Source organism: Gracilinanus agilis, chromosome 4 (assembly GCF_016433145.1).
Source record: "Gracilinanus agilis isolate LMUSP501 chromosome 4, AgileGrace, whole genome shotgun sequence".
NCBI classification, from domain to species: Eukaryota; Metazoa; Chordata; class Mammalia; order Didelphimorphia; family Didelphidae; genus Gracilinanus; species Gracilinanus agilis.
The window spans coordinates 290,441,516-290,459,474 of NC_058133.1; the positions used below are offsets into that span (position 1 = coordinate 290,441,516).

Consider the following 17,959-nt stretch of genomic DNA (forward strand, 5'->3'; position numbering starts at 1 on the left):
AGGATATAAATCTACTTCATCATTTTCTGTACTGTGCCATAAGCAGAACCCTCCTTTGTTAGAGCAAAGATAAAATTAATGCAAATCTATTTACTATAATTTCATTCAGAAGTTATAAAAAGTACAAATGAATTGCCATATGAAAGAAACCTAACATACTTTAATTAGCCGACAGTTGACTAATTTGTTAAGCGTAGAGAGAGCAACCTAGGCCAACCCCAGTTTAGAAAGTAAACCAGTTTAAGATCTTATGGAAAAGGATGATGAAAAATTATGAAGAGTACTGCCTCATTAAAAAAAAGCAGTAAATGAAAAAAAAGTTAAGGAAAGCTTCTTGAGCAACTTGACTAACCAAAGTCATCCAAAGGGTAATTAAAGATGATGTTGGAAACGAGGAAAAACAAACAGAAAAAAATACAAAAAAATCTGCAAAGATTTTTATAGCATTATATCTACCTTCAAGAAATTTGTGTATTAGTGGGGAGGCGGTAAGAATTCTACAGTAGGCTACATATTTACCACTCTGCAATTGACTGAAAGATGTTGGAATATAAGGATTTATTGTGCTTGTTATTCATGGGAGGGGGATGACAATTTTTGATTCAGTAGAGCAAAAGGCCACCTTAAAGGCTTCCTTCCAGCAAGATATCTTCTATAACACTACCAAAATTATGTAATATTTCTTGCGTTGAAAGATTATAGTAGGTAACATTATTCTACATGCATTTGGTCATTAATATCGGGTAAGTATAGTATGCTTGTCAAAGCTCTTTGCACTTGTGGAGGGGATCTAGCACAGAGGCTAAAGTGGAAAGAGTCCTAATGAAGTCTCTTTTTTTACACTCTTACCTTCCATTTTGGAATCAATACTGGGTGACTTGCCCAGGGTCACTTAGCTAGGAAGTGTCTGAGGTCAGCTTTGAACCCAGGATTTCCCATCTCTAGGCCTGGCTCTCAATCCACTGAGCCACCTAGCTGATCCCTCTAACCCCGCACCTGCCACCCACTCTAAGAGCATCTTAATAGAGACCTCAAGAGTCATCAAACACTAATTGGTATTTAACAAAGTAAATAAAAATATGGTAGAATATAGATAATGTTAAAATGTGATTTTCTAAACCAGTGATGGGCAAACTACAGCCCACGGACCAGATGCAGTCCCCTCCCCCACAAATGTTCTATCTGGCCATACGACATTATTCCTAATCTGATGAATACAATAAGTAGCATACAATACAATGAAACTTCAAAAGAGTTGCCTTAGAAACAGACTGACAATTGAGCATTTCCTTTCCTTTGGCCCCTTCTTTAAAAAGTTTGCCCATCACTGTTCTAAACCAATATGCAACTTTCATGGGTCCCTTTAGTGGCCTTTTTAAAAAAATTTGACAAAATTGGACTATTTCATTCTATTTGCCGATGGCATTGTGCTGGTAGTGTTCAGCCCCCTAGACAAGACCCAATAAATCTTGAGACTTTGAATTACTTTCCACTTGGGAAAAATAAAGCGGATGAAGGGTGGTTGTTCTCTGTATTGAGGCACTGAGGTGAAGTGGACAACCTGCAGAGCTTCTCCATCGTTCCACATATCTTAGAGACACTTCAAATAGACAGTGAGTTGGAGCTAGATTTAAGTGGGAGATGGAGATTGGGCTGAGTTGCTTTTGGGGAAAATACAAAGCTCATTTAGTGACTCAAAGCAAAGGCCCCTCTTTTTGTTGTCAGCATTCTACTGGTGTTATATCTTTGTGTTATGAGATTTTGCAGCCTCCAAAGAATTGAAAATGAATATCACTAAGCACAAGGTGAATATGACTAGGATCTAACCCATAACAGAAGAAAACTCATAGAAAAGGATGTCAAAGGAATATGATCCAAGGGAAAAGAGTCCCATAGTAAGAAGAAGGAATAAGAAATGGAAAACCCATATTCTTCTGCTATTCTATCCTGTCCTCTTGATGTTAAAGGGGAGCAATTAAGGTTCCTAGCATACATGGGCTGTCTTTGGAGAATTTATTGGAAGATCTAAAGCATTACATGGGGCAGGGTAGATGGTTTATTGGATAAAAATGATCCAGGAGTCGGGAAGACCTGAGTTCAATTCTAGTCTTGGTTACTTAGTTATGCGGCCCTGAACAAATCACTTAACTTCTATTTGCCTCAATTTCCTTATCTATTAAATGGGGAAAATAATCACATCAATCAGAGTAGTGTTGAGGAGATAAAATGAAATGTCTGTAAATTACTTTATAAAACCTTATATTATATAGGCATTAGCTATTATCATTTTAGGATGAACAAGTATGGATTGGTTATGGTTGGAAGGATCAACCACAATGAATTCATAGATAGATTAGATCTTATGTGAATGTGGATAATTTCCTCTAGTGGATTTTTGATGCACTAATTTGATAAAGATTTTAAATTTAGAATATTGTTCAGTTGTTTTTTAGCATGTTTGGCTCTTTGTTACCCAATTTGGAGTTTTCTTGGCAAATGTCCTAGAATAATTTGCCATTTCCTTCTCCAACTCATTGTATAGAAGAGGAAACTGAGGCAGACAGAATTAAGTGATTTGTCCAGAGTCACAAAGCTAGTGAGTGGGGCCAGATTGAACCCGTGAAGATGATCCCTTCCTTACTTCAGGCCTGATATTCCATCCCCTGATCCAACTAGAGTACCAACTGTTCAATGTTTTGTCAATAGTATAAGAACTGTGGTATTCTAACTTAACTTTTGCTATTCTGTTTCCCCTTTTGGATGTTCTCTCTTCTCCTGAAACTATTTCCTCCTGCTTCTTTTAAAACTATATCATTACTCTTCTTTCTCCTTTTTACCCTCAGAATGTGAATATGCTTCAGATCCCTGATGTTGGCTCTCTTCCTTCAAGATATACTTTTTCTTTACCCAGACAACCTTTTCTGTTCAATGATCTCCTCTATATAGATGACACCTGATCTATAGCTCTATCCCCAACGTCTCTGTCCTGTTCTAACATCTCATTTTCAACTATTTGTTGAAAGTGTTCATCTGTAAAATCAGAGGATTGGACTAGAAACCTCTGAAGTGCCCTCCAATTCTAGCTGTGTGATCCATAGTTCCCAAACATATCATTTTCTAGAACTATTAAAAAAAATTTGAGACTCACTTAAAAAGAGGCAAACCAGATGCAGTTATCACTTTTGAGTTCACTTGTCAGAGGCATTTAGTTCACTATATTCCCTACATTATCCAGTGTAGACAATGCCTTGTGGGATACATAAGTTGTTAAAAGTCCTTGTTGTCAAGCAATATGGTAATGTGGGGAGAAATGAAGTAGAATGAAGGAATGATAAATCAGAGGTCCAGGCAAAGTGATATAATAGCTGAGAAGGGAAAGAATCATTTTCAATTAGATATGTGAAAAGAGAAAGGGATGGGGAATCAGGGAAGACTTCACATGAGAGGTAGTACTGGAGTTGGGCTTTGAAGGAAGATAAGAATTTCCACAGACAGGCAGGAATCACCTATGTGACTTCATAAAGGTGGGGTGGCAGCAGGAAATAAGAGAACAGTCAGTCATTCACTTTGGCCAGATAACCAGAGTACTGGAAGGGAAAAAGAATGAGCTAAGGCTGTGTAGGTAAGTTGGAGTCAAATTATGGAAGTATTTCACATGAAACTAAGGAGTTTATGTTTTATTCTATAAGAAAACAATGAAGGTTTGTTTTAGAGTAAAGGATTAATGAAATTGGATGTCTTTTTAAGAAAGATTTTGGCTGATTATGAAGTATGTAATACAAAGGGGAGAAACTGGAAGCAAAGAGATTAACTTTAGTAATCTAAGTGAGAGGCAATGAGGATGTGAACAGGGATATATTAGTGTGAAAAGAGAGAAGGAATAGATTTAAGAGATATGTGGAGAGCTGGACTTGAAGTCAGGAAGACCTGACTTTTTAATACTTTCTCAGATGTTTCCTAGTTATGTGATCCTGGGCAAATTACTCCTCAGCCTCAGTTTCCTCCTATTTAAAATGGCAATAATAGTACCTTTTCCACAGGATCATTATGAGAATCAAATGAAGTAATATATAGATAATACTTTGAAAATCTTAAAATACAATGAAATGTTTTTTTTTTGGTTCAGTCATGCCCAACTTTTGGTGACCCATTTGGGGTTTTCTTGGCAAAGATAATGGAGTCATTTATAATTTCCTTCTCTAGCTCATTCTACAGATGAGGAAACTGAGACAAATAGTGGTAAGTGACTTGTTCATGGTCACACAGCTATTAAGTGTCTGAGGCTAGATTTGAACTCAAGTCTACTTGACTCCTTCCACTGTACCACTTGTCAGCCCCAGTGGGGACAATATTGAAGGAGGGGACATAATTGTGTTAGAAACAAACCCTCTCAGCTTTGGAATGTGACTCACCTTTCCAACTTCCAATTGGTTGTTTAAATACCTCTTGGAGTCATTACAAGCTTCATCCCAGCCCTTACATTAGGGTCTCCTACTCTAAAGGATAATTCTAAAGCAGGAATAATAACATTGGGGTTCAGCTAGATTCCCAGAAAGTTTAGCCTTTGTCCTCAAAGGGGTTGGGAGGGTAGAAAGAGAAGGTCTTAGAAGAAGGAAGCCATACCAAAGGGATCTGCTTCAGAGGATTTGGGAAGAGTGGTAGCCATTGAAAGGAAGCTCCTCTTGGGGAAAATTATTGATGACTCTATGCCAAGTGCAGCTCTGATTCTAGGTTCTAGGGTCATTCAAAGATTCATAAAGATATGGCTATGGACCCTCAAAGAACTTGTGGTCTAATGGAGAAAATAATATTATCAGACATAAATGTAAAAGAGAGGCAAAAAATCAAATGCTATAGGAGACTTTAGATCTCATTTATAATTTTGGTAAATAAAAGATTTGTCTTCCTCTTTCCTACCTACGCTTACATTACTGCCTCCCTTTCCCATCTTGGAGCACACACTCACACAAAAATTTCAAGGGGCAAATCTCTTAACCTCTCAATGGATAAAGCACTTTATAAAATCTAAGAAATAATTTAGGATGAGATTAAACCCTTTTGTCCATTTGCAAATTATGCTATAACATGTACTAAAATTTACCTGCTTCCCCTACCTCACAGATCTATCTCCAGCTTAGGTACCAGCTAATCCTACTGAAACAGGACCAAAAAGAAAATATTTTTCCTTATCTAAAAAAGAATTCTGTGTAAGTAGAGGTACCTGAAAGGATTACAGTTCACCTGATAGATATGTTATTCAGTGATTCTTGAAAATTCATTTCTTCTTCCTTCAAGTGAGCAGGAAGAATGATTTGAGAATAGGAAGAGGGCTCCAGACTTTTGTTTATTCTACACATTATATTCAGTAAATCTTGAAAGGGGATTATTAATTTAACAAATAATTTGTAATTAAGAACTTAATTATTTTAAATATTTTGATACAATGTAATTTTGATACACCATAAATTAAATAACATCATTTAATTTTAATCTAGTTAAGTGATAAAATAATTTCATTTACAGTTATTGTTTTCATATAAGTTAATCTAATTATGTTAATATAATTTAGTTGATGAAATTATTTGATTATGTAGTTATTTAAATTATAGTTATAATAAATTTAATTTTAATAATATGTCAATTCAACAAATAATTAAACAATGTATGGAACATTAGGGTTGATAGTGTTTCTCTCCTCATAAAGCTTTATGGTTTAGTCTGAGATGCTGATCTCTGCTTCTATCGACATACACACACACACACACACACAACATACAAGAAATCACATGTGTTTAAGAGAAGCACCAACAAAGTTCTGTGCGATGTAGGATGAAGAAAAGATCATTACTGATTAGAGTTGAATGTCTGGGATGACTTTGTAGAGAAAAGGAAATTTTAGTTGACCTTTAAAAGTTAGGATGAAATGGACAAATATGTATTTTGGAGGAAGAGAGCAAGATATATTTGTAAACAATTATAGCACCTTTCATTGCAAAAATAACTTACGCTTATGAAAGGAATATGTGTCTTTGGGAAGCAATCTATAATTCTGGGCAGCTATGATTCATTAGAAATTTTTTTCCTTATTGAGCCCAAATTTGCTTCTGTTTGGACCTAATCCTCTCCTGTGGAACTGACAGATACATTTTCAGAGAAGAACTAGGAATAATGGATGGAAGCAGTCACTGTAAGATGGAATATGAATCTTCTGGGATGACAAAGTAGATTATGTTGTACAGAGAAGATTAAGTTCTCAAAGTTCTAATTATTTTGGAGTGACAATGCAGAAGCTGTTCTTAGCTTCAATGATAAATGCTTTTCACATCTGTTTTTGGAGATAAAATAACTTTCATTCCTTTGTCATTTTTGTTACACCAGCAGCAGAGGTCCAGCACTGCCAAGGCAGTGATGCTGGTCAATTTACTGGCCGAAGACTGAATTCTAAAATGCACGTTTATTCAGGATCTAAAATGGCTTCACTACCAAAGATGCTTTCTTTATACAAACAATGTATCCATGTACTTCAAAACAATATTGACTGTGAGTATTTTTTCATGTTTCTTATTATGTAGCCGCTCATCTATCAGTTCACAATACAAAGTCCTTTATGTATAGAGTACAAAGCCTATTTCATATGTACCCATCAAAGATAGCCTCTCTGAACTGAATAGAAAAATGGCTTGTAGTGAAGTATATTCAGAGAATCTAAAGTCTTCTGTGTTGTTTGACAGTGCTCCACGAAGTCGGTGGCGTCCCCTTTGACATCCTTGAACCAGTTTTGGAATGCTGTACCCCAAAGCAGTTGTCAAGACTAGAGGATTATAATCCGGTAAACACTGCTCTAGATGCAGTTTGACATTCTATTACTATTTTAATGGAACCATTTGGCAAAGGGGAAAAAAAAACCCTTTCTTTTCCCTTATAAAAAATATAGGACTTGGGTTTTCCTGAAATGAAGAAATGGTGGGCTTTCAACATCTGTGCCTTTTTCTAAGTGTTTTTCTTCACATTCCCAAACTATTTTGGTAAAATTCTGGTATACTGGGAAATATTTCACTGGAGAATTTGGCAAAGCTAAAAATTCTGATTTTACCAAGCCCCATCATTCACCAAGGTGAATTTCCCTTCCATATGGCAGTAGTGGTAGAATTAAGGCATATATATGGAGTTAGAAGACCCAGAGTCTAAAAGGATCATTAATTTAGGACTAGAAGGGACCTCAGGAAGGACATCTAGTTTAATCCCCTCATTTGCTAGATAACAGTAGTTATTATTTAGTCATGACCTACTCTTTGTGACACACTATTTGAGAATTAATTACTGTCCATTTTGGCAAATATCCTGGAGTGGTTTGCCATTTCCTTCTCTAGCTTATTTTACAAATGAAGAACTGAGGCAAACAGGGTTAAGTGACTTGTCCACGGTCACGACTAGTAAATATTTGAGGTCAGATTTTAACTCGACTCCAGGCTCCACGCTCCATTCACTGAACCACCTAGCTGCTCTAGTATAGCTATAAGTGTTGTTGCTGTTCAATTGTTTCAGTGTCTTCTTTTTACAGACAAGGAAACTGAAGTTAAGTGACTTGCCCAAGTTCACATAGGTAGTAAACACCAGAGGAGAGATTTGAACCTAGGTGTTCTTTTAATTGGGCACAAAGATAAAATAAGTTATCAGCTCATATGTTAACAGGTTTAAATAAGACCTTATTTATAAGCCATAAGACATTATTCTAAAGCAAAGCAGGGATTCCAAATCTAGGTCCTCTTAATGGTCCTTGACTCCAAGTCCAATAGGCTCTATTTAATACAATAGGTAGGACTATCCATTGAAATGATGTCTCACAAGGCTGGGGGAGGTTGAGTCATTAATTAATGGAATCTTTTTTGCTATTCACCTCTTCCAAGACCTTTATCGAACTGGCTGATCATTTGTGGAAAAGGCACTGCCAGAGAGAATTTAAAAACGAGGAGCATCAGGACAATGAATCATGGCGTGAAATGTACTTTAGGCTTTTTGAGCAAAGAGAGGAAAAACTGAAGGCTCTTACAAAGAATATTATTGTGTCCCAATCTGAAAAACCTAAAGGTAATAAACTTTTTTTTTCACTTGTTTTCCTCTTTTGGAATTTTTCTTTCTATTATTTTAAACTTGACACAAACATCAATATGAATGTTTTTATATGAAGATTAGGAAAAGAGGAAACCATGGATCTCTATTCTGTATAGCTTGTTTTAAAAATAATATACCTAATGTGGCAGTCATATTTCCCTTCTAAACTTTCTTCTTCTCCTGTGTATTTTTAAGTGATTTGCTAGTATTTTTTTCTCTTCATTTCTTGTAATGTTATCATAACCCTCATCTCTAACTCTACCCCCAGACCTATAAAATCCTAACTTGTTTGTAACTATAGTTACATGTAACAACTAATATATCATTTGTTTTTACTTTAAATTTATTTTTAAGTTATTTTAATATTAAACTTACTCTGGGAATGGATATTATGAGAAAACTTTTCCAAAGCACAAAGCACTTACCAGATTCAGTATGGGATTTTTACTTATTCCTAGGATTACTGTGTATTAAAGAAATAGAATTAATAATTAGTGCATGATTCAAAGTTTATAAAATATTTCAGCTTAAAGATCTACAGTTTATTGGACTGGGCTCCTGTGTACATAGATTTAAATCTTGGCCCCTCTATTATCTATGGGATCTTGGGAAATTCTTTTAACCTCCCAAGATTTGTTTTCTTTTCTGTGAAATATGGCAAGCTGGCCTGGAGAAGTCCCTTCTTCAAGATCTATGATTCTGATTTTTCAGATGAAGAAACTGAGAGTCAGAGAAGTTAACTTTTCCATAGTCATATAGTTAGCATCCAATCCAGATAGGTGCTATTAAAAATAACTTTCCTTGTGTCAGTTATAAGCATAACTGATTCTAGAACAATTGGGCAGAAAAATTGATCCATAAACATGAGCTAGAAGGGAACTCAGAGTTTATCCATTTGACCTCCTTCATTTAAGAGATAAGAGACTCTAACATAAACATAGGTCATAAGTCTCAGAGGTAGAATTTGAAACTAGGTTTTGTGACTCCAAGACAGAACTCTACATTTTGGTAAATTTCCTGGAAAGCTCCCCTTCCCCTTTATTAGAGAGTAAATTTGGGTCAGTTCTTTGGTCTTCCAAATATTATTTACTTTAATAAACCATATTTTATTTGAAAATCTTACGCTGCCCAGAAATTAGCCTGGGTTTGATCTTTTATCAGACTTTTGTCCTACATTGTTAAATTTTTATATGGATGTGTTTGTGTGTATATTTATATTTTGCAAATGTATCTATCTGGTTCATATTTCTTATATAATCCTTTCTTATTCCTGCATATTAAAAAGTTTGCATATGGGCGATTAAACCTAAAAAAACTTTAGTCTCTTTTAGGCCAGAAAAATTATTGTTTATATCTCTATTTGTCAGAAACAAAAATGTCCTTGGCCACTAAATCAACATCAGCTGCGTTGTATGTTAACTCTTATGTTCTTCCCATTCCCTGGTATTCAGGGCGTCAAATCAAAATGGCCTATGTCCAGGGAATGGCAAAGCCTCCCAGAGAACTCAGACATCATCCAGAGAACTGTGACACATCCAAAGTTCCTTTAAACAAGCTCATGTGAGTATCAGGAATGTACTAGTAGAACTGTTACAGATTATTTCATTTTTGGAAGGTATATTTTTAATATAGCAGTATAGCGTGGGGGATAAAGAGATGATCTTGGCGGGCAACTAGGATTAAGAGTCTGGGCTAGAGATGGGAGGTCTTGAGTTCAAATGTGATCTTATATACTCCCCAGCTGTATGATCCTCTATGATCCCTTATCCCCATTGTGTAACCCTTACCACTCTTCTGCCTTGGAATTGATACTTAGACTTGATTCTAAGAGGATAAGGTTTTTTGTCTGTTTGTTTGTTTGTTTTTTTAAAGAAAGAGAATCCCTCTTGGATTCTGGAAGACCTAAGATCAAATCTCATCTCTGACATATATTGGTGTGAGTCTTGTGACATCTTAACCTCATGGTGCCCCAGGCACCAGAAAAATCATTGAGCAGGTTCCAATCTGTATGGGTGGAGGGTAATCCAAGATTTCCTTACTCTTATGAAATCACAGATCTTTGACTTTCTAAATATCTGTTTGACTCCCTGTCTTTATCTATCATCTATCTCCTATCTAACTGTTTTAAAATAGTGACACTACTTCATACCTCTGTGACTAGATGAGGTAAGCGAGGCAGGTTTTGTGGGGCAATTGGGTGGCTCAGGACATTGAGAGCCAGACTTGGAGACTGGAGGTCCTACGTTCAAATCTGGCCTCAGACACTTCCTACCTGTGTAACACTGGCAAGCTATTTAACCCCCATTGGCTAGCCCTTACTACTACTCTGTCTTGGAACCAATATACAGTATTGATTCTAAGATGGAGGGTAATGCTTATGAAGTTATCTTTAGTTTAACATATTATTTGAGGGCATTTGGGGGGGTGGTTTCCATGCTGTATTAAGATAGAATAGTCATCAAAAATTTCTTTTTATTGAATTTTTTTTCAAAAAGCAGAAGTGTTTGAGAAAATATATGCATTTTCCCCTCTTTAAAGAGGGGAACTGTGGATATGGAATAATGTATACACTGACAGACTCAGTTACTGTGTTGGCTTTGCTCATCTACCACTCCACTCCTTTATTTTTTTAAATTTTCTGTTTTATTAAAAAAAGTATTTTCTGTCTTAGTAACACAGAAGGCAAGGGCTAGGCAAATGAGTCAAGTGACTTTGCTAGGGTTATACAGCTAAGAAATGCTTGAGGCCAGATCTGAACCCAGGTTCTTTGGATATCAGGCTTGGTTATCTATTTACTGTGCCACCTAGCTACTCCTCCTCCTTTTCTTTTAAATCTTGATTATAAAGAAGGTTCTATGGGCTTGGGAGGAGGTGGGAGGATGGAAAGATATATTTAGAAAACAAGTAGTATATTATAGTAGAAAGAGTCAGAAGCTCTGGTGTTTGAAGACATGAGTTCATATCCCACATCTACCTACTACCAGAGGAAATCTTTGGCAAATCACTTAACCTACTGAGGCCTCAGTTTCTCATTTGTCAACAAGGGGATTGGATTTGATGGCCTCTGAGCTCCCTTCCAGCTCTAAGTCCATCATCTTCTATTAAAAAATTACAGAAAGAAAATTAAAGGGAAAAGAGAAAAACATTTAATACATTTTCCTAGCATTTTCTTCCTCGCTTCTTCTACATTTCCTTCACGTGCATAACCATAGAAAATCTCTTCTTCTTTCTGGACTTTGTAGATTTGCCCTCATCTTTTCCCCTCAGTGAGTGATGAGCAATATTGTACTTTCTAACTAATTCTGCTTATCAAATAACGTGCCCACTAGAGGTCACTCTTAGCCCTAAGTTTCTCTGGAACACAGCTGAGACAGGGATGCTCTGGAGCAGGGGTCAGCAACCATTTTGGCCGTGAGAGCCATAAACGCCACATTTTTTAAAATGTAATTTCGTGAGAGCCGTACAGTGCTCACAGTGCACTCCTGTAACAGCGCCTGAAAAAAAAAATTGACTTTATGGCTCCTGCAGAAAGAGCCATACGTTGCCGACCCCTGCTCTGGAGCATCTGCTGTTAGGTGTCCAGGACCACTGAGACACTTTCTACTCTGCTCCGTCTGACTATAGGGATTGGAGGGGTTAGTAAAACATGAGCTGACTTCTGCATATTTAGTTGTCTTTTTGACTTGTGAGACCTAGAAACGTATTCTTACTTCCACCTCTGCCTTTACCAAGGGAGAGAAAAGTAATTAATCTTTTTTCTATTTTTTTTTCCTTCAGCAAAAGGAAGCTTGGAAATGGAGAGAGAAGTGATTCAGGGAGTGACAATGTAGCAACCACAAATGCCGGTGTTTCTGGGGGGTCACAGCAAGATGCAAAAAAGGTGAAAAGTAAGTCTTCCTCAACTGAGGTCTTCTCCCCCATCTTCACATTTTTCAGATTTTATGGCTCAGATTTAGAGGGAATGTTGAATTATCAGCAGAGGGGACAGGTAGGTGTCACAGTGGAAAGAGTGATGGGCTGGAGTCGTGAAAACTTATTTTCCTGAGTTTAAATCTGGCCTCACAACACTTTTTAGCCTGGGCAAGTCACCTAACCACTTTTGCCTCAGTTTTCTCATCTGTAAACTGAGCTGGAGAAGGAAATGGCAAACCAGTATCTTTGCCAAGAAAACCCCACATGGGGTCATGAAGAGTCAGACATGACTGAAATGAATGAACAGCAATAACATTGCGCAGTGGATAAAGAGTTGTCCTTAAAACCAGGAAGACTTAGATTCAAAGTCCTACCTTTGACACATACTGACTCAGTGGTTCCCAAACTTTTTTGGCCTACCTCCCCCTTTCCAGAAAAAATATTACTTAGCCCCTTGGAAATTATTTAAAAAATATTAATAGCAATTAATAGGAAAGATAAATGCACCTGTGGCCATCACCACTTTCCTGGATCGCTGCAGCACCCACCAGGGGGCAGGAGCGCCCACTTTGGGAATCACTGTGTAACTGACTTTAAGACCCTGAAAAAAACATTTAACATGCTTAGTGTCACTGACAATTCTCCAAGAATTTCTTATTCTAGCAGTTATAGGGCAAGTGCTAATCTGTACTGGGAGAGGGAATTTCCTCACCCTAATTTCTGCATGTCATTGAAATCATTATTATTAAATTATATTATATAAAATAGAAATTAAAAAATTTTTAAATGGCTCAAGTTAGTGTAAGGGATTGCAAGAGGCACTTTGTTCAAGGGCCAAGAACATTTTAGCCCTTCATTAACAGTGTTCTCGTTGGAATATTGCAATCATGCTTCATGGAATGAGGGGATTGGGTTAGCGTGATGTGTTTGGAATGGGAAAGAAGTTTAGGAGACATAAAGCCCAACCCTCCTCCCTTATTCTAGAGATGAAGAAACTGAGGCCCAGAGAGGAGAAATAACTCACCTAAGTGCGCCAGTATTTGAAACTAGGACTTCTGACTCCAAATTCAGCCAAATTTCCCTTATTGTGCTTCTCAAGAAATGTTTGCTTTTGATTTTCTAAAGGAACTGATAGGGAAAATGTGGTGTTTTATTATGTACACCCATTCACTTGAAGGGACTACACTGAGATGTTACGAGATATAGATGACTTCTTGTGTACTTTTCTAGGAAGCTAGGTGGTTCAATGTATAGAATTCCAGCCCTGGATTCAGGAAGACTCATCTTCCTGAATTCATATCTATCATCAGATACTTCCTGGCTGTGTAAGTCTGAGCAAGTCACTGAATCCCAAATGCATCAATTTCCTCAATTATAAAATAAGCTAGAGAAGAAAATGGCAAACGATTTCAGTATTTTTGCCAAGAAAATCTCAAATGAGGTCACAAAGAGTTGGACATAACTGAGACAATGGAATCACAAAAATCTTTGATTGCACATCCAGTCTATTTCTCCATTACCTTGCTTCTCAAAGAATGTCTGCTTTTGATATTCTGAAGGAAGAAATGTAATGTTTTATTATGTACATCCAGCCACTTGAGAGACTACATTGAGATGTTACTTAAGAACCTCTAGAATCCTTTCCAGGTCGAGAAGCTTAGCATTTGGTGTAATTGTCTTTTTCCCCCCCTAGAAATTGCTCCTATGATGGCCAAGTCCCTGAAGACATTTAAGAACCGCATTGGACCATGGCAGAGCAGATTTTGAATGAAAGAAGTGCTAGTACAAAGTATGAACTGGATTAGAATTTCTAATCTGGTAAAAATCTTATTAATTTTGTTTGTTCATATTAGCCACCTCAAGGATCAATATATAAAAATATGATTTAAGCAAAGGAGTTGCCAGTAGATACCATTTTATCTTGGACTCCCACAATGCTTCTTTGTGGTAGAGTGATCAAGAGAAGACAAGATAGAGAATATAATGAGACTGTATCACTTCATGCTGCAATTTTTCTGTTGCTAATAAATTCTCAAATTCATGTGTTCTGGCTACTTATTTTTAAGACTTTCAACATTTGGGGCTTATATAGTGCATGTCCTCTATACATTTAGCATGACATCAGGCACATAAGCATTTAAATGGTTGTTTGCTTATATGATGTCTCAGACTTTTGTGTAAATGGAATTAGCTCACCCTCATTCATTCTTTAGACTTTAGCCACCAGGAATAATGTCACCCCACCCAACTTAGAATCAAGTGGAGGGGGGGGGAGGTCTGTGACCCACATGTGATAGTGACACATCAAAAACAAGTGCCTGCCCCCTGGGTAGTCCAAAACAGTGTTGAGGCTGCCATTTGTCCACCTGAAACTGGAGGTGGACGCAGGAAGTGACGAAAGCTGCTATCTTTTAAATATGATGGTAACTTCCTGTGTGGGGCTTTTGACACTTTGAACTTGGTGTTGAAGGAGCTCTGGTGAGACCTCAGACTGCTTCCCTTTGAATTGTCAAGTGAGTAAGTTAGGCTGACTCTCTGTCTCTTCCCTTGACATTTCTGGAGGTTCTAGCCTCAAGGAGGCCTCTCCTCTTAGAGAAGACCTTATGGCAAGAAGCCCTGTTTAATCAACCTCTGTGCCTCCCTGGTTTGGGCCTCCAGTCCAGGCCAGAGTTTCTGTCTCTCATTTTCCCTACCTTCAACTTTCCTAAGTGCAAATAAACCACCATAAAAGTCATCCTGACTTGGGTCTTTTATTTGAAATCAAGTAAACGATTTTTGGCAACCAAACTTTAATTATCCACTTCAAGCATAATCTTCCCCATTTTGCCCCTCTTATACTTTCAAAGGTTTTCCTATTTTAGCTGATTCAATAAGAATCTCTCTTGCTTATTTGACAGTTAACTACTCTAAGGAAAATTAGAATTTTACTAGGGGGGAATCCTATAAAATCTGTTGTTTTACTTTTATATTTTTATTAATGTATTTGTTTTTAAATCACCTTTTTTTCTTAGTATATTGCCCTTGTCTGCTTATGACAAAAAAAAAAAGAGGGAAAATCCAGTTCAGTAAAACTACCCAATGCATCAGTAAGTACATCATTCTATGGGATGTTGGATGAGGCTGATTTTATTCAAAGAATGGGAAATCTCAAGGCTGTAATACTAGTTCATGTATTGAATGCCAATATCGAATGTTATAATTCCTTTGGACCACATATGTATTATGAAACCTTATATAGAGAATGATAGTAAATGCATTCTGCTTCTATAGTCTTTCATCTCATTGTGTTAGCATCATTCTAGAATGCTTTCCAGCATGGTTAGCAACACTATCAAAAAGACATTAATTAGCCTAGTAGACAACTATTTGAAGAAGGTTGACATTGAAAGGAAAAGATTTGTTACAATCTCTAAGGAGAATATGATTGGGTGTTCATAAAAGTAGGAGCTAAAGAAGGAAAAGGAAAACTGTTCCAATATCTTTGCCAAGAAAACCCCCAAAAAGATCATGAAGAGCCAGTTACAATGGAAACAACTAAGTAGCAACAGCAGCCACTACTATAAAAGAAGAGTAACATAGAAAGATAATGGAATAAAAGTGAATATTCAACTGAAATTATGCACCATGAGTTTATAGTGAATCATATCAGTGAGATTTAATGATTTTCTTTAGAATTATTCAGTAATGCAGGAGCTGGAATACACAAATCAGACAGTGGGAGTTGCCCAGTGTTGAAGATAGGAAATTGAGAATAGTAGAAGACCTTAGGGATAAAAGGAGAATCCTGTTAAATCTTAAAAAAATAAATTCTGAGTCTTTAAGACAACAAACAGAGACCAAGCTATTTTGGATTGTTTAGACTAATTCATTCAGCTGATATTTGAGAGAAACATGAATAAGATGTTGCCTTAGAATTATATAATGGCTGATTATATATATATGTATATATACATATATATATAATATTTTTATGTAGTGAAAATTAGCTTTTTTTAATAAATTATTTCATCTGGTCCTTTAAGGTAAATATGAAATATTGTTCAGGCTTTACAAATCAAGAAAAAAAGGTTGAGAAGTACTGGCTTGAGGAAGACATTTTTAAAAAATAGCTCTCTGAATTGATTGGTGTAGGACAGTGATGGTGAACCTTTTAGAGAATGAGTGCCCAAATCACAACCCTCATGCCACATGTGAGCCCCCTGCCTTACTCCAGATGGGAGGGAGGAAGCACTCCCATTGGGCTACTGGGCAAAGGGATGGGTGATGTGAGAAATGTCTTCAGAGATGTATGGAGAGGGGAAGGGAGCAGGCCCCTCTGGGACCTGTGCCATAGGTTCACCAACATGGGTGTAAGAGATTAGCCAACTTCTCATTTCAGAGGAAATTGAGGTCCTGAGGTAAAGCAGCTTTAAAGATTTTATAGCTAATTGGAAGAGTCAGGTCTGGGATAAAAACCTCTTCATTCCCAATCATGTGAGGTTTAATATGGAGATAAATTAGGGATAGCTAAAATAAATCTACTAGTTTTCTAGGCAGAGTGCTGTGTTCTCTCCTAAGTTTACCATGAGATTAAAGTGAATCAAGAAAGCTTTATTGGAATGTGATGCTATTTTACCAAGACAAAGCAAAAGCAAAAACTAATCTAATCAAGAGTGATAAGGAAATTACATCATGATAAAAGGGACCATAGACAATGACAATATCAGTTTTAAATATATGCAGCAAATGGCACAGCATCCAAATTCTTAAAGAGAAGTAACATGAGCTACAGGAAAAATAATAAATCATTACTAGTGGGGGATATCAATCTTCCTCTCTTAGAAGTAGATAAATTCAAACAAAAAATAAACAAGAAAGAAGTTAATGAGAAAAATAAAACTTTAGCAAAGTTGGATAGAACTCTAGAGAAAACTGAATGGGAATAGAATGGAATATACCTTTTCTCATCATTACATGGCATCTACACAAAAATTGACTAACAAAATAGGGCATAAAAACCTCTCAACAAAATGTAGGAAAGCATAAATATTAACATTCTTTTAAGGCCATAGTGCAATAAAAACCACATCCAACAAATGGCAGCAGAAAAGTAAAAAATTAATTGGAAACTCAATAATCTTATCCTAAAGAATGAGGGGGTCAAAGGACAAATAGAAACATCAGTTTGATTAAAGAGAATAACAACAAAGAAACAACATACTAAAATTTATAGGACTCAGTCAAAACTATATTTAAGGGGAAATTTATATCTCTAAATGCTTATATCAATAAAATAGAGAAGAGCAATGAATTGGTCCTGCAACTAAAAAATTAGAAAAAGAACAAATTAAAAATCTCCAATTGAACATCTAATAGGAAATCTTGAAAATCAAAGGACAGATTAATAACACTTAAAGTAAAAAAAAATATTGAAAAAATAATCAAGACACGGAACTGATTTTATGGGGAAAAAAGTTATGAAGAGATATTGATCCCAGACCTGGCTCTGCCATTAATTAACTATACACTTTTAAAATTTGCTTTACCTCTGGACCTCAATATCTCCTGAGATGAGAAGTTGGATGATCCCCTACAAAAATTTTGATAAAGCATTGTTAATTTTCTCATTATTATATTTACATATGTGTATGCATGTACATTATGTGTATATAATATGTGCTATATGTATGTATACTACACATATGTATATACGATAATAATTAGTATCAATTTTAAAAAACAAAGAAGGAAACCAAATTCATTATCCAAAATTAAAAAAGATTAAATCACAACCAATGAAGAAGAATTTAAGGCAATTATTAGGAGCTATTTTCTCCAACTATGTGCCAATAAATCTGACAATGTAAGTGAAATAGATGAATATTTACAAAAACATAAATTGCCCAGATTAACAGGAGAGGAAATAGATTTGAAATAGTTATCTCAAAAAAAAAAA

The 17,959-nt window shown here is 36.2% G+C and overlaps 1 protein-coding gene across 1 annotated transcript in view; it reads left to right on the top strand.

Moving 5' to 3' along the window:
- The window catches only part of LOC123246452 (elongin-A-like), a 90,896-nt gene extending 77,105 nt beyond the window's left edge, over positions 1 to 13,791 (top strand). Inside the window, 6 exon segments of the mRNA XM_044675348.1 lie at positions 6,382 to 6,540; positions 6,732 to 6,829; positions 7,908 to 8,088; positions 9,564 to 9,672; positions 11,890 to 11,999; positions 13,718 to 13,791. Coding sequence (XP_044531283.1) covers positions 6,382 to 6,540; positions 6,732 to 6,829; positions 7,908 to 8,088; positions 9,564 to 9,672; positions 11,890 to 11,999; positions 13,718 to 13,791 — 731 coding nt within the window.
- The last annotated feature ends 4,168 nt before the right edge of the window (positions 13,792 to 17,959 follow it).